At 41.9% G+C, this 18,079-nt stretch overlaps 1 protein-coding gene across 5 annotated transcripts in view; it reads right to left on the bottom strand.

The window, feature by feature from the left end:
* Positions 1 to 6,267: 6,267 nt before the first annotated feature.
* Positions 6,268 to 18,079, bottom strand: part of LOC122539714 (ATP-citrate synthase) — a 76,977-nt gene continuing 65,165 nt past the window's right edge. For all 5 annotated transcript variants that reach the window (XM_043674726.1, XM_043674727.1, XM_043674723.1 and 2 more), the window contains 7 exons: positions 17,168 to 17,322; positions 16,404 to 16,554; positions 14,930 to 15,073; positions 11,402 to 11,515; positions 10,563 to 10,645; positions 9,520 to 9,596; positions 6,268 to 7,814 (listed from right to left, as the gene is read on the bottom strand). In XM_043674726.1, coding sequence (XP_043530661.1) covers positions 7,720 to 7,814; positions 9,520 to 9,596; positions 10,563 to 10,645; positions 11,402 to 11,515; positions 14,930 to 15,073; positions 16,404 to 16,554; positions 17,168 to 17,322 — 819 coding nt within the window. In that variant the 3' untranslated portion in view covers positions 6,268 to 7,719. The remainder of the gene's footprint in view (positions 7,815 to 9,519; positions 9,597 to 10,562; positions 10,646 to 11,401; positions 11,516 to 14,929; positions 15,074 to 16,403; positions 16,555 to 17,167; positions 17,323 to 18,079) is intronic.

Below are 18,079 nucleotides of genomic sequence, written 5' to 3' on the forward strand. Positions count from 1 at the left end.
TTGGAGTACTGTGTGCTGTTCTGGTCGCCTCACTTTAGGAAAGATGTGGAAGCTTTGGAGAGGGTGCAGAGAAGATTTATCAGGATGTTGCCTGGAATGGAGAATAGGTCGTACGAGGATAGGTTGAGAGTGCTAGGCCTTTTCTCGTTGGAACGTTGAAGGATGAGGGGTGACTTGATAGAGGTTTATAAGATGATCAGAGGAATAAATAGAGTAGACAGTCAGAAACGTTTTCTCCGGGTGCAACAGAGTGTTACAAGGGGGCATAAATTTAAGGTGAAGGGTGGAAGGTATAGGGAGGGGATGTCAGGGGTAGGTTCTTTACCCAGAGAGTGGTGGGGGCATGGAATGCGCTGCCTGTGGGAGTGGTAGAGTCAGAATCTTTGGTGACCTTTAAGCGGCAATTGGATAGGTACATGGATGGGTGCTTAAGCTAGGACAAATGTTCAGCACAACATCGTAGGCTGAAGGGCCTGTTCTGTGCTGTATTGTTCTATGTTCTATAATGAGGCTGGAAAGAAGAGGTTGGGACTATTCTTAAGCTAAAAGATTTGACAGGATTTTTCAAATGATAGGCCTGTACAGAGCAGTAATTCTGGTTGTAGGTTTGCTCACTGAGCTGGAAGGTTCATTTTCAGACATTGTCACTCGTCACCATACTAGGTAACATCTTCAGTGAGCCCTGGACGAAGCACTGGTGGTGTTTCCTGCTATTTATATTTGTGTTTCCTTGGGGTGGTGTCATTTCCTATTCTTTTTCTCAGGGGTTGGTAAATGGGATCCAAGTCAATGTGTTTGTTGATAAAGTTTCGGTTGGACTGCCATGCTTCTAGGAATTCTCGTGTGTCTGTTTGGCTTGTTTTTGTCACCACAGGATATGACATATAATAGAAAGCAGGGAACACCAGCGGTACTTCATCCAGAGGCTCATTGAAGATGTTACCTAGTATGGCGAGGAGTGATGAAATGTCCGAAAATGAACCTTCCAGCTCAGTGAGCAAACCTACATCCAGAATTACTGCTCTGTACAGGCCTATCATTGGAAACCTACACCCAGAATCTCAACCTGAGCTACAAATCTTCTCAAAACTCGCTATGAGCAGAAACTGTTCATGCTCATTGGGCACAGATTTACAAAAGAAACAAGTGCAAAGTGAGACCATGATTAATGGCCTTGAATACACTTCCTATGTGGCATCAAGGAAAGTTCAATTAAGATATTTGAGAGAACAGATTTTAAGTAGTAACAATATGCAAGTAATTGGGAAAGGTAGGAGAGTCAGTGTTAGATAACAACGTTTATATGGAGGGAGAGTTCAGGCATGCTGGACCGATTGTCTTCTGTGCCATAACACCACTGACCAACTCATTCCTCACCACACCCCACTGAGCTCCAAGATCCAACCTCTCCATCACCCCTTTATTCTGAGCCTGTGACCCACACCTCGTTTCTTGTTAGGGTTTCATTCTATCCCTACCCTACACCCACTCAACCGCAAGTGGTTGGCAGGGCCCTCAACTGTGACTGACTGCCACACTTCTGTCCTCAGCCATACCCCTCCCTCCCAGAGCAATGACAATGTTCCCTTGCCTCAATTTCCATCCTATCAGCATTCCACAGTAATCATTCTCCCTGCAACATAATGGTCCACTCTTCACACTTCCTTACTCCCCCATGGCACCTTCGCATGTAGTGGCAGAAGGTTGCCCATTCATCTCTTCCCTCCTCACCATTCTATGCTCCAAACACATTTTGTTAACCCATACTTTTTAATCTAGTTCATTATATTGCTGCTTAATACAATGTCCTTTTACATTGGTGAGACAACACAAACTAGGTGACCATTTTGCAGAACACCTCCATTCTGTCCATAGGAATGACCCGGGCCTGCTACACTGCTCTGTTGAAGTGGAACTTGGAGGATCAACACCTCGTTTTTCATTGAGGCACTTTACAGTTTCCAAGACTGGATATTAAATTCTGCTAAAGAATGACCTGTCTTAATTTTCCAAACCCATTTAATTAAGTCATATTGCACTCCACTTTAACCATTAGCTTCAGCTAGCCTGGACAAGCAAATTTAATAAAATAATTTCTAACCAAAGGGCAGAGTTATATAATGTTATACAGAGTTATACATAAAGGAAAGTGCATAACCATTCAAGCAGTTATTGACAAATCAGTAAACTGGCTTGAGAAAATCTTAAACATATATATGCAAAGCAAGAATGATTTATCTCAACCTGCTGACACTGGATCAGTGATTAACACTACTTGTCCAATAGGCAGTATCATGGACAGTGAGGAAGGTTATCAAATTGCAACAGGACCTTGATCAGCTGAGGAAATAACAAATGAAATTTAATATAGATAACAGTTCTTGCATTTTGCAAAGTCAAAGCAAGGTAGGAGTTTCATGGTAAATGGTAGGGCCTTGAGGAGTGTAACGGAACAGAGATCTTGGAGTTCAGATGCCTGGTTCTCTGAAAGTGGAGTCACAGATAGACAGGGTAATGAAGGGTTAAGGCATTGAGTATAGAAGTTGCGAAGTTATGCTGCTGTTGTCCAGGACATTGGTGAGGCTACACTTGGAGTATTGTGTTCAGTTTTGGTCATCTTGTTACAAGGAGGATGTTATTAAACTGGAAACAGTGTAGAAGAAATTCCCAAGGATGTTGCCAGGACTCAAACAGTGAGTTATAGGGGGAGGGTGGACAAGCTAGGACTCTTTTCTTTAGATTGTAGGAGACTGAGGGGGGGAAATCTTAAGATCGGAGAGGCATGGATAGGGTAAATGCACACAGTCTTTTTCCCAGGGTTGGGGAATTGCGGATTACAGGACATCGGTTTAAGGTTAGAGGGGAAAGAATATAAGGGAACCTGAGGGGCAATTTTTTTTTTGGCAGAGGGTGGTATACATATGGAATGAACTACCAGTGGAAGTGGTTGAGGTGGGTACATTAACAACATTTAAAAGGTATTTGGACAAAGACATGGATAGGAAAGGATAACAAGAATATGGGCCAAGTGCAGGGTAATGGGGTTAACATGGATGGACATTGATTGGCATGAACCAGTCTAGGCCAAAAGGGCATGTCTCCATGCTGTCGGATTCTGACTCTCTACTGTCACAGGGAGGAGGAGAAAGTGAGGACTGCAGTTGCTGGAGATCAGCTGAAAATGTGTTGCTGGAAAAGCGCAGCAGGTCAGGCAGCATCCAAGGAGGAGAATCAACGTTTCAGGCATGAGCCATTCCTGAAGAATGGCTCATGCCTGACCTGCTGCGCTTTTCCAGCAACACATTTTCAGCTCTCTACTGTCACAGACAGGAGAGAAAAACTTAAATTTCAAAATCCCTTTCCTTACTGCCCACAATGTTGCTGTTTTGGAAATGTAGGCGTGTTTCTAAGTTCCTCTAATTTAAAGAACCTGCAACAGACTTTCATGGATTTAAAGATAATTATTTATTCACACACCCAGAGTGTAAACACAATCACATACTCAAAACAGATAATTATAGTACATTTCTACACGTTAAACCAAATGTGTTAAACCATTTCTACACGTTTAAATAATTAACAACTCATTTGTTTGACTTTTCGTAGGTTCAGTTTGTGGGACCAGAAGAGATCATCCTTTTCTATCTTAACAGATGGATTAAGAAAGACTGAACTCTGATAACCACACTGTTGCTGGATTCCTACAAATGTTAAGCAGGTCAGCAAGCTACACAATTGAGACTTATTTGTACCAGGTTGTTGTATTTCTGTACAGATACAATTGGAGTTTGGAATCAGACCAGGAGGTTTTTAAATGCCTTTACAGCATCCTTGTTCTTAAAAGGCAAAGATGGCACACTCTTCATGTTCTTGCATTCTTTTCTTTACAGTATCAGAAGTTTATTTTACTCATTTGTGGAATGTGGGCGTTGCTGGCTGGCCAGCATTTATTGCCCTTCCCAATTTCTCCTTGATGGGGTGATGGTGAGCTGCCTTCTTGAACCGCTGCAGTCCACTTTTTGTGGGTTGACCCACAATGCCATTAGGAAGGGAATTCTAGAATTTTGACCAGCAACAGTGAAGAAATGGCAAAATATTTCCAAGTCAGGATGGTGAATGGCTTGAAGGGAAACTTGGAGATGTAGGTTCCCACATATTGGCTGTTGTCCTTCTGGATGGAAGTGGTCATGGATGTGGAAGGTGCTGTCTGAGGATCTTTGGTGAATTTCTGCAGTGTATCTTGTAGATAGTACACACTGCTGCTACTGGGTGTCAATGATGGAGGAAGTGACATTTATGGATGTTGTGCCAATCAAGTGGGCTGCTTTGTCCTGGATGGTGTCAAGCTTCTCGTGTGTTGTTGGAGCTGCACTCATCCAGGCAAATGTATTCCATCACACTCCTGACTTGTGCCTTGTAGATGGGTGTATAGAGAGTCAGGAGGTGAGTTACCCTCCACAATATTCCTAGCCTCTGACCTGCATGGTAACCAGGTTTATCAAACTAAATTATTCCCATTTACCTGTGTTTGGCCATATCCATCTAAACCTTTCCTATTCATGTACCTGTCCAAATGGCTTTTCAATATTGCAACTGTACCTACCTCTACCACTTCCTCTGGCAGTTCATTCCATATACGTACCACTCAAACATTCACCCCTTCAGTCATAGAGATGTACAGCGTGGAAACAGACCCTTCCGTCCAACCCGTCCATGCCGACCAGATATCCCAAACCCATCTAGTCCCACCTGCCAGCGCCCGGCCCATAATCCTCCAAACCCATCCAAATGCCTCTTAGATGTTGCAATTGTACCAGCCTTCAACACATCCTCTGGCAGCTCATTCCGTACACGTACCACCCTGTGTGAAAAAGTTGCCCCATAGGTCTCTTATATTTTTCCCCCCTCACCCTAAACCTATGCCCTCTAGTTCTGGACTCCAGACCCCAGGGAAAAGACTTTGCCTATTTATCCTATTCATGCCCCTCAATTTTGTAAACCTCTATAAGGTCACCTCTCAGCCTCCAACACTCCAGGGAAAACAGCCCCAGCCTGTTCAGCCTCTCCCTGCAGCTCAAATCCTCCAACCCTGGCAACATCCTTGTAAATCTTTTCTGAACCCTTTCAAGTTTCACAACATCTTTCCAATAGGAAGGAGAATAGAATTGCACGCAATATTCCAACAGTGGCCTAACCAATGTCCTGTACAGCCGCAACATGACCTCCTAACTCCTGTACTCAATACGGACTAATAAAGGAAAGCATACCAAACGCCGCCTTCACTATCCTATCCACCTGCGACTCCACTTTCAAGGAGCTATGAACCTGCACTCCAAGGTCTCTTTGTTCAGCAACACTCCCTAGGACTTTACCATTAAGTGTATAAATCCTGCTAAGATTTGCTTTCCCAACAGTCCTTTTTAAATCATTCCCCTCTCACCTCAAATCTATGCCGCCTAATTTGAACTTCTCTAATTCAAAATGGCATTCAAGCAGGCTGTAAGAAATAAGTACAAACAGTTGGCTGGGTTTTGAGAATATTTGGTCAAGGTTTGGGATCACAAAGCCCACACGGTGAACACTTATGAAAGAATTTTCACTGAGTGAAAAAATTCCTTGGAGATGAAAGAAGTAGCCAATGAATACATGAACACAAATCTTCTCCCAAATACTTATGGAAAATGGAGCTGTATGGTGCTATTACAGGTAACAGGCATGACATATCAAAAATGATTTATATGTCTTGACAGCACATTGAGTGGGATGTATATTGCTTCAAAGTAAAGGAAAAAGAAATCAGTCATTGCCATTACGACTCTAGTCTCTCTCAGATGGGAGCAGAGACCAATGGGAGAAAGTCTAATCATTTGTCTCAGGACCTGGACGTGCTTAGAACCATACTCACTCTCAAACTAAATCAGTTCTTTCGAGTTCAACTTCAGGCAGATCATAATCTTTAATTTGCCAGTGAAGTGGTTAGGACATGTTAGGTGAACATACATTTTTGGAAGACCCAATGATATTTCAGCCTGTAGTTCAATAATGTCGACAGGCACAGCATAAGAGCCCAGATGCTGCTCTGCAGAAATCACATTCAACTACAAATCACACCGACTCACATTCCAGAATTAGTATCTTAAAGGTCTACAGGCACCTAGGTGGAAGGAACAATCTCAACTCTCCCAGCCCAAGAATCTGACCATCCTTGATTCAGATTATTTTAACTCCCCAAAACAAAACACAGACAAAAAAACACAGACAACAAAATACCCAATAAATTACATACTTTAATTTATACTAAGATACCAGGTAGATTTTGTGGTTATAGGTTCAGGCTTGGGTACCTTGACAATGCAGAAAACACAGTCAAACAGTGCATATGATTACAGCTTACGTTTGAAGACTGAATTTCTAATGATTAAAGACCCTATTTCCCTTCAATCCCTCAACAGGATGTCACATCTCATTCCCAATCTCCTAATTAAAATTAAAATTCTGAAACCACACAGAGCAGTCAAAGATTTAGTACAAATGGTCCCTTAAGTTTATATGAGCACAGTTACGACATAGGACTTACACACAGCAACGTGGTTGGGTGAAATGCCATTGAAGCTGTACAGCAGACCCCAGCAAGAGAAAGTAATCACCTCAGACTGATTGCGTTGTTCCAATTAACGTCAAACATGTTGCCTTTGGTGCACGCTTGTGCAATGTACAAACCTGAGAGCCACTGCTGACATCACAAGACAAACAGCTGCATAACGTTCCAATGTCCACTATTTCAAGTGGAGACATCAGAAGCTTAAAAAAAAAATGTAACATAAGCAACAACATAGTGAACAAAAGAGCATCATACAAAGATGCTGAGCATTCGTTGGCTAATAATGACAAATTTCTAGGCTACAAAGTTAAAATCCCATTAACTTGTAAACATCAAGCTGCTTACAATAGATCACAGTCTGCAAAGTTAAGACTGATCAGAGATGCAATAGCACCTAGATCAGTCCTTTCCAAATCTCCGGCCCTGCAGAATTAGGTTGAATCAGCAGAGAAAAAAGTGCAAGTGAATGGAGTTGCCAGTACATCTCCAGGTGGATAGCTATAATTTGCAAGTTGCCTACGGCTTTTGCTTGTTCAACTTTCTCACTGCTTATTTCAGTCAGTTAACAATTATCAAACCCCACTCTGAGTTCCCAGCTTACTGATTTTGGAAACAAAAAAAAATCCTACTTGAACTGAGAATAAGCTTCACTGAATGGAAATGTTTCTATAGTAATACAGCAAAAATATTTTTGGATAATTTTCCTGAAAATAATTCAAATGAAAGAACAATTCTACTTTGGGTTCTGCTGTATTCCGTAATGGCAATGCAGACAAAGAACTCCTGACAACACCGATTCCTTGCTTTCTCTTTATAGCTTACACTAGATTCCCAAATAATGTGCGACTTATGCACGTACACACCCACACCCGGTTTAACACTGGGTTTCAGCTACTTCCTAATGGACTTGTAATGGCATGTATTTGGTTTGGTTTTAATTAAAAACAGCTGCATCATTTCATGAAGCTCTTGTTTGTACAATTAGTCAAGACGTAAGATTTCCTTTCCCTCCTTCAAGAACTTCAGTGCACAGAAGAAAAGCGATGTAAACACCTTTTGACATGAGTGGGATCAGGGAGATGTTTCTGCACTGAGGCCCCCTTCCAAGGGAACAACGTTCACATGGTCATATGTTCTGGTAAAACATAAGAGATGTCATCCCATGGGTGACGGTATAGTCCTTGCTTCAAACGTTTCTGATCCAGATAGTGTCCTGGAAAGTTAAAGTACATTAGTATCCACAGGAAGTAATGCAAACAAAAGACTTCAGGTTTCAGTTTAAAAGTAGGTATTTTTGAGAATCTTTTGGCATAAACTAGTTAGGATAGCCTGCATTCCTTTAGCTAAAAAGTAATGTAAACATCCATCCCAAGATAAAAAGGTATCCAAAGAATTGTTCAGAATTTAAATTAAAATAAGCCATTCTGTCCCACAAATGTTGACTAATATTTCTGCCCCCTCCAATGCTACCTTTACCTTACCCTATTAATAATTCCTCTATCCCTTTCTCAAGGGGCTGGTTAGTTCAGTTGGCTAGATGAATAGAGTGTAGAGTAAAACCAACAGTTTTGGTTTCAATCTAAGTTATGATCATTCATGAGGCACTGCCTCGTCAATTTATCCCATGCTCCTGCAGCAGTTACCTTCAAACTATATAATGGTTTCTCTCCAATAGAAAGGAGATGCCTATGATCCTTTGAGAACCGAGACTCCAGACTGTTCCTTTGTCCCACGTGTACTTATCAATCTTTTCCTTACATACATCAATTGCATTCATTTCAATCACTTCATACAGCAGCGATTTTCACAATCCAGCCACTGAGAATACAGTGACTTGCATCTCATCAGGGGCCTTCACTTCGCTGGGACAAAAGCAGTAATGGAAAGGTGAATCACTGCTGCCAACACTGCATGTTTCCTTGGACTGACAGTCTCTATCCTCAGCCACATGGTCCATTAGTGTGAAATGAGAAATTCACACATGCAATTTTGGAGCATGTCTGCCACCCACCCACCCACCCACAGTACAAAGCAGACCAGATGATTATTTCATATCTGCTGGCAAAATTAAAAAGCAGGGTAAGTTTTGCAACATCTTGCAAAAGTTATGTAAAAAGGTATGCAAAGTTATCAAAGAATGCCAATAGATTCTCCAAGATGGACAAATATCGGACAGATGCAGCTAACCATGGGAAAGTGAGACGTCAGTACATTGGACCCAAAGACAATAAATCAGAATAGTTTCTCCAAAGGAAACAGAAGAGCAGTGCAAGAACAAAGGGATTGATGGGTTTACAGAAGAAAGCTGGATTTCACTACTCCAAAATAATCACAAATATTGGTTGTTAAACTCATGATGATTACAATGCTTTCATTGTAGAAAATCTTAAATTTTCTGGAGTGGGTGCATTTAGTCTTGGACCTTGTGGAGGGGTACACAGATTCCCCAGAATGACACCAGGGCTCACAGGGGCAACCGACAAACTTCCTATTCCCAAGTGCATAGGAAGCGGAGGTCTAAGAACATGAATTAAGGAAGCACTTCCTGGTCAAAACAGGAACTCTGCTAAATCTATGAATTTCAAATTAATTAAAAATTTGGGACCGAGATGGGGCAGTTTTTGCAAGGGCTCTGGAACTAAAGTAGGTAAACCGAGTCAGAATCAGCTATTTACTATCTAATTTGGCTCCATATTCCTTCAGATTCTCTTCTAATCTATCCAGTTCAGTCTTGAAAATTTAAATGAACCCAGAACACAGTCTAGATTTCCACAATCCTTTGTACACAAGTGCTTCCTTACTTCGCTCGAGCAGTCTAAATCCAAGATAATAGTGGGGAGGGAGCATAGCAAATGTAACTCCAGCTATCTTATGCCTTCTAAAAGGATCATCTAAAAGGAAACTAATAATGAACTTACCAATAAAGCCCATACTTCGTCCAAGCACAAAGATTCCATTCAGGGCACCAATCTCCACATACTCATCAGCTTCCTCCCTGTACAAAATTTAGGCAAATTAGCACTACTTTCAAATTGAGAAAGATAGGTCAACATTAACTACTCTGTACTCAGACACTGGCATAGAGCCAGCACTTGCTGTTCATGTAGAATTGTCAGCAATGCACAGTACAAAACTATGGCAAGTAATTGCATTTCCTTCTAGAATCTTCCCTTTATTCCAGTGAACATTACAAATCTATTTTTGCTTTGAAATCTGTTATGCAACTTCCACCCCTTATTATCGCTCTCAACCAATGAAAAAAGTCCTCAACTACCCCAGAGTGCAGCAGTTATCAGATATTGAACCTTCAGGAGGAGATAGATGGACTTTTAATCATTAATGATTTGAAGGATTATGCATAGTGAGCAGGAAGATGTAGGTGCAATCAGACATAATCCTATTAAACAGTAGCGCAGGTTTAAGGTGCTGAATTGCCTACTCCTGCTCAGGTTACAACACAGAACTGCACAGTACTGGAACAGGCCTTTCACTGTCGGGTGACTGTGAGAGTTTGCACATTCTCCCCATGTCCAAAAATGTGCAGGCTTGGTGGATTGGCCATGGGAAATGCAGGGTTACAGTGATAGAGTTGGGTGGTGTTCTGAATAGGAATCTCTTTGGATGGCCAGTATGGACTTGATAGGCCAAATGGCCTGCTTCCACACTAAGGATTCTACAATTCAACTTAGAAAGCAGTGAAACTGGAAACAAGGAAGTTGCCCATATGAGCTCAGGGACAGTGCATCCTGTGGCTGCACTTGTACTCTCGATGGACAAGGGATCATTTCACTGCTTTACAACTCCAACAACTGCGATTATACTCAATTGAATAAAAATTGCTATGAAGCACCCAAAGGTTGTGAAATGTTATAGAAATACTTTTTCTGTCACTGAATTCAATAACAGCCTCAGATAGTTCCACATCAAAATGTGCAACTTTTCCTACACCGAGAGAACATACCTTGTAAATGCACCACAGTTTCTTAGCAAGTCAACCATGGCAACACCAATAAAACCGTCAACATTCAGGATAAGATTTGGTTTCTGAAAGAAAAAAAATGTAACCATTCAATTCTCAAACAATATTTATACATCAATAATAAAAACAGATGGGGCAAGATTTTAATAACTGCAACAATTCAGAAATGGTTAATTCTTCAGAATTTGCATTATTAAAAATAAAACGTAAGCATGTCTCGTGAAAGCTCATCCAACCACATTTTGTGCTGCAGATTTTGCTTAAGGAAAAGTTTTCCTTTAAAAAGAGAACCACATTTTATTGATATGCTGTTGGCAAATAATTTGGAAACAAGCTAATTCAGTGACAAAAAACGGAAAGTACTGCAGATGCTGTAAGTCAGAAAATCAGAAGTTGCTGGAAAAGATCAACAGGTTCTGCAGCATCTGTGAAGAGAAAATAGAATCAATTTTTTGGGTCCAGTGACCATTCCTCAAAATGCAGCTCAGTGACTGCTTGCCCAGATTCTGCATTTAACCAACTTGCCATCTGACAATGAAGCACATTCCACAGTGTACAGCACAAAGCTACTCAAACTGAAGTTAATCAAAGTCTAAAATAAAATTTGAGCTATTCTGAAAGGATTGTTCCAGGTAATTCCAATGAAGGCGCTGCTTCCTTCCCTACCAAAACTCTGAAGGCCTTGATCAGAGTTACCAAAATCAGTTTTGAAATTTCTACAGCTGAATTAATATTCATCACTCAATCCCCGATAGAACTGAAGTCTGTGGAAGATAGGTTATTTGCTGACCAGTTTTCAGGTTCCTGTGTAGGTTCCATACCTTGGAGGTAGTAATCTTCTCCACTTCTAGCGCATAGTCGAGGAGAGGTGTGGCTGGGAAATGCTGCTTCACAAAATCCTTTAGGATCTGTACCCTCATGTCTGGATTGTTAATCTGTGATCAGGAAAGTTTAATTCATCAAATACCACAATGGCGATTTAAATGTGCAGTACATACCAGGATCTCTATCAGATCATGGTATTTCCAAAGTGACTGATCATCATTCCCAGACTATATATTTGTGACAGCTGAAACGTTGTCACCTCTAGATGCAGTTACCCCAATCTTCAACACGGAATAAATCAGAGTGCTTCCAAAACACTGAACATCAACACAATTGGCAGATTACAGCCACTGTACTCCCCAGCAACTCAAGACAACTTATACTTGTGTTCCAAACTCTGGTTTTCCTGTTTTAATTTGTAAAAAGCTATTCCTTAAAATCTTAAATCAATTCACCACAACCATGAGATAATATGAGATGTATGACATTTATTTGTATTTAATTTAGAAGTGTCACCTTCAATGATAAACCCTTGTAAACCCAAGTCAAAAACACTTGGGGAAAGCGGTAGATGTGGTATATATGGATTTTAGTAAGGCGTTCGATAAGGTTCCCCATGGTAGGCTACTGCAGAAAATACGGAGATATGGCATTGAGGGTGAGTTGGAGGTTTGGATTAGGAATTGGCTGGATGGAAGAAGACAGAGGGTAGTAGTTGATGGCAAAGTTTCTTCATGGAGTGCCGTCACTAGCGGTGTTCCGCAAGGATCTGTTTTGGGACCATTGCTGTTTGTCATTTTTATAAATGACCTGGAAGAGGGGTTAGAAGGTTGGGTGAGCAAGTTTGCGGATGACACGAAAGTCGGAGGAGTTGTTGACAGTGAGGAAGCATGTGGCAGGTTACAGCAGGATATAGAGAAGCTGCAGAGCTGGGCAGAAAGGTGGCAGATGGAATACAATGTAGCTAAGTGCGAGGTGATTCACTTTGGGAAGAATAACAAAAAGATGGGGTACTGGGCTAATGGTCGGATACTTGGTAGTGTGGATGAGCAGAGGGATCTTGGTGTCCATGTACACAGATCTCTGAAAGTTGCCACCTAAACTCTGGTTTCCAGCATCTGCAGTCCTCACTTTTGCCTACCCAATAAACCCAGTGTGACGATTTCACATCAACAAACTGACACTCGCAGATACAACGTCTGCAGAAACCCTAGCCACATTACTTTACATTAAAGACATCTGTGAAATGATTTCCAGACAACTCAACCCTCTCAGCATTAAACTTTTCTTCACTCAGCGAGTCGGGTTCTTCACTCAGCGAGTCGTTAGTTCATGGAATGCCCTGCCAGTAACAGTGGTGGACTCTCCCTCTTTATGGGCATTTAAGAGGGCATTGGATAGGTATATGGAGGATAGTGGGTTAGTGTAGTTTAGGTGGGCTTGGATCGGCGCAACATCGAGGGCCCAAGGGCCTGTACTGCGCTGTATTCTTCTATGTTCTACTTCAGATACTGATGAGAACAGGACAGATCAGCACTTGCATGAGGCAGGTTATCAATAAGTGGAAGCTTATTAATTACCCTTTAGTACTTCCAAACAATGCAAAATTCATTGTTGGCAAGATAATAGTGTATCCAACACTTAAGCACAGCTAAGAGCCTGAGTAGCAGAGTTTCTGACCAAAGCAACACATTTCATGGTCCTCTTCTGACATCTGGTGGCTAGTTACAGAACTGCAGCTACAGCCAGTATCACTAAATGAGTCACTTTCAGGTGGGGAAGGTGCATTCCATTTCTTTTTATATAAAAGTTCTTTATAAGAAGAAGGACTGAATCATCTTTTAAGAATGCATTTCTCAGGTTTGCATTATCAGCATTGCCCTCTACCACGTTCCCAGGCAGTGCATTCCAAATTTCCACCACCTGCTGAATCTCCTGCCCCTTAGCCTAAATGTATGCCTTCTCATGACTGACCCTTCAACCCAAGGGGAACATCTGTTCTCTATCCGCCCATACCCCTCAATCCTCTACACCTCAACCACCCCCCTAAACTTCTCTATTCTAAAGATGACAATCCATGTCTACCCTAGTTCAATTTCTCCATCTCAGGCAACATCCTGGTGAACCTTCTCTGTACCCCCTCTAATGCTATCACATCCTTCCTGTAGTCAGGTGACCAGAACTGCACTCGATACTCCAGCTGTGACCTGACCAACACTCTGTACAAACTCCAACATTACCTCCTTGCTCTTACACTCTATGGCATGGCTGATGAAAGCAAGTGTCCTGTGCCTTAACTACACTATTCATGTGCTCAGCCAACTTCAGGGATCTGTGAATAATTACCCCAAGATCCTGCTGTTCCTCTAAGCTACCCAGTGTCCTGCCATTCATTAAACACTCCCTCATCTTGCTGCTTCTTCTAAAGTGCATCACTAACAGTTATCAGGGTTAAATATCATTGGCTACTGACTGGCCCATTTGACCAAGCCATTTCTATCTTCCTGTAACATACAACCACCTTCTTCGCTATTAACTGCTCTACCAATCTTTGTATCATCTGATAATTATATCATTCTCACTCTCTCCCCCCAACTACATAATAGGCAGCAGTAAGATATGAACCTACACCTCTATCGAGACTGGAGTTCAGTTGGTGTCTTTTCCCAGGGTAGAAATGACAATTTCTAGGGGACGTGGGTTTAAGTTAAAAGGGGGAAGTTTAAAGTCGATGTGAGCGGCAAGCTTGTTTTTGTTTGTTTTTTTTAAAAAGAGGGTAGCAAGTGCCCGGAATGTGCTGCCAGTGGTAGTGGTAGCAGATACAATAGCAACTTTAAAGAGGCATCTTGACAGACATGAGAAGGCAGGGAATAGGGGGATCCAGAGCTTGTACAGGCAAAAGGTTTTTAGTTTAGAAAGGCCTCATGTGTCAGCACTGTCTTGGAGAGCTGAAAAGCCTGTTCTGTACAGTTCTTTGCTCCCAACGCCTGACAGTGATCAATCACCTCATCACAATAACGATGAACGAACTACCTTACTCCAGCTTTAATCACCAACCCCACCTGCATTCTCCTCCCTCGTTCATTCCACAAAATGATCAATGCCCCATCCTCCCATCTGCCGATTCTTATGACACCAAACAGCCAAGTACCAATGATTCCAGAATGTGTGCGCATGTACTCATGCAAATATGACAGGTTTTTTTCAAAAGGGGATGAAGACAGAGATTCTGCTCAAAGGAAAACAGCCAGCAGATACAGACCAGGGCCAGGTGATGTGGTTCAGGTGAGTTTGGTCACAGATTTCCCATGACGTGAGGATGCATTTAAACAAACATTGGTTTTTAGGTCATTTCAGTTTTTGGATGAGAGTTCAAGGATACCCGAATTGTACTCTCACCAGATCTCACAAGAAATGCAATTTTTTCTTTTTAAAGTTAGCATCAAAGGTGTAATCATGTCATTCTGCCTTTGATACTGGAAGCCAGACTAGCACATGGCATGCAAAGCTGTGAGAGAACCCACCGACTTGACTCGATGTCCAATTCCCATAATCAGCTTCCCTTCTTTTTTCATCTTATTGACAAAGTCCATTGGGATGAGGCTGCTGTCGAAGGCTTTGCTGAATTGCTTAGCAGCTGCATCTAAAGCCCCTCCAAATCGATCACCCTATGAACATGTGCATGCATACAGCAAAAATATATTAGTGATTTGGGAATACTGATTTCTGTATCCATAATACAAACAATCAACTCAATGAAAATATATTTACAGCAAACACTCAAACAGATTTGAATTTGAGCCTTCCGATGGTAATATTCCAAAGGCAACAAGCAAGAAGCATATGATGCTCAGTGGGGCCATATGCAGTCCCTCCTCGATTGTCTTCATTGGCACTGAGCCCTTAGAACCAACCAGTTGTCTTGTCTTCACACCAGAAACAGTATGAGTGCAGCAAACTGCCAAAGTTAAACTGTACTAAACAGTAACCATAGAATCCCTACAGTGTGGAAATAGGCCATTCGGCCCACACCAACACCCCAAAACAGCATCCCACACAGACCTCCACCCTATTCCATAACCTGACATATCCCATGGCTAGTCCACCTAATCTGCACATCTCTGGACTGTGTGAGGAAACCACTACATCCAGAGAGAGCCCATGCAGACATGGGAGAAACTTGCAAACTCCACCCAGACAGTTGATTGGGGCTGGAACATGTATCTAGGTCCCTGGCACCATGCTCCCCTGCCTAAACAGTGGTAACAGAAGTGGTTAGCCTTCAGTTGCTCATGAAGGATTTCCAAAACAGTGCACGATAATTACAAATTCACATCAGCATAACTTGAAAGCTTGAAGCAATAACAGATGCCCTCTAACGTGCAATTGCTGACCTGTGATCATTGGGAGTATATTCAAAATTCTGGGAAGCCCGAATTGCTTATTAATACTGACTGAAACATTCACAGCTTCCTATGATCCCAGCTCACTCACTATAGCAGCTGAAATAGTATGCACGGATTGTAAAGCACAGGGAGTGCAGTCAGGAAGAGTGGGTCTAAGTGGTACATTATTACAGTGATATTGCTGGTCATTTGGGTAATTTAATATAATTATTTCTTCCTGATACAATAGGAGAAACAATAACTAACCAGCCTCGAAGACTGCTTCCTCCAGATTAGTTACCAGTTTAGAGGCTGATCAATCATTATCTTGCTCAGCCATTTAGCACATTCTTACAAACCGACAATGATACATCACTGGTATGGAATCAATATGAGAGTCAATGAGGGAGCTGATAAACAGGTGCTGTTTGCTTGGACCTCAACAATTCAGGTGCACAGTCAGTACCTACCTCACAAAGCAGAGACTTGCCTCAATTTAAAAATAATGAATGAGTAGGTTTAAAATCAAAAAAACAAACAGGATATGCAGATTAAAATGTATAATCCACATTCTATTGATTTGCATCAAGATAAATACAATACTGAGGCTCACAATGGTAAGGAGGCCAGAGGTGAGGCTGGATATAAGATCCTTCCCTGCTCGTGCACAGACAATGGTGTTGTGAGCTCCAGAGACAGCAGGGCCATGGTCTGCTGTTACCATCAGGCACATCTCAATAAAATGGCAGGCATGCTTTGGCAATCTTGAAGAAAAGACACAGAGATAGAATAATGTCACATTGTGGAACAAAGAGACAAACATTTACCAAACCCACCTTCAACTATTAGATTGAAAACACTAACTCTAAACTGCAACACTTTATTAGCTTCTTTACCAGTGACAGTTTGCAGATTAATACTTGTCATTTTACTTTGAAGAAAAATTCCCATGTTACTCCACTTTCTGCTCCATGCCACCATCTTGTTAGCACACACTGCTCTGCAGGGAGATACAACAATGCACAGAAGAAACATTTGGGACTGAAATCTCAGGAGGCATTCAGAGCATTACCATGGACTGGATTTCTGGATTACCAAAGATTAATGTTCATCCAAAATGATTCACACTCATTGCAATGCTTTGTTTCATAGAACCAGCAAAATGTTCACAAGGATTACAGGGATCCAATGAGATTTTTCAGGTGGCCCAGTATTTCCCGGTTTATCAGTGCAGAGAGCTACATTTATCACTGTTGTTTGAAAATTATTCTAACACTTTCTTCCCCCCATTCTAGCCAATCAACATCAAACACCTGGAGTTAAAATGGTTTAGTCAGTGCCAAAGAATACTGCTGCTGGATTAGGCACAGATCTCACCTTCTCTGGAACCACAGCAAGCCTAAGACACCTCCCAGACCCATTTCCTCCTTGAAGATTTCAGTGATGGGCATCCCTGCATAGATGAGCTCCTGACCCCGCTCATCACAGATGCTGGTCATGAAGGAAGCTGGTTTACGGATTAGACCCAACTCCTGCAATATATGTTCAAAGCACATATTTTTTAAAAATCAGAATAGGTTTACATGATGAAAAATATAATTATTTAGATCAGGATAGTTTAAAACAGATCTCTCACACGGCTGCCAGAGATCATTTCTTTGAATGAACGAATAAGTACTGGGATCAAAACATTCCCAGTCAATTTAAGTTTGCATTGTAGGCTGGGTTCCCAGATATGAGTGAACAAAGGCAGTGCCAAAACTTTAAAGTGACATTTCATATAGAGTCATAGAGATGTACAGTATGGAAACAGACCCTTGGGTCCAACCCGTCCATGCCGACCAGATATCCCAACCCAATCTCGTCCCACCTGCCAGCACCCAGCCCATATCCCTCCAAACCCTTCCTATTCATATACCCATCCAAATGTTGCAATTGTACCAGCCTCCACCACATCCTCTGGCAGCTCATTCCATACACATACCACCCTCTGTGTGAAAAAGTTGCCCCTTAGGTCTCTTTTATATCTTTCCCCCCTCACCCTAAACCTATGCCCTCTAGCTCTGGACTCCCCGACCCCAGGGAAAAGACTGTCTATTTATCCTATCCATGCCCCTCAATTTTGTAAACTTCTATAAGGTCACCCCTCAGCCTCCATCGTTCCAGGGAAAAAAGCCCCAGCCTGTTCAGCCTCTCCCTGTAGCTCAGATCCTCCAACCCTGGCAACATCCTTGTCAATCTTTTCTGAACCCTTTCTAGTTTCACAACATCTTTCTGATGGGAAGGAGA

The sequence above is a fragment of the Chiloscyllium plagiosum genome, chromosome 33 (genome assembly GCF_004010195.1).
Source record: "Chiloscyllium plagiosum isolate BGI_BamShark_2017 chromosome 33, ASM401019v2, whole genome shotgun sequence".
Lineage (NCBI taxonomy): Eukaryota > Metazoa > Chordata > Chondrichthyes > Orectolobiformes > Hemiscylliidae > Chiloscyllium > Chiloscyllium plagiosum.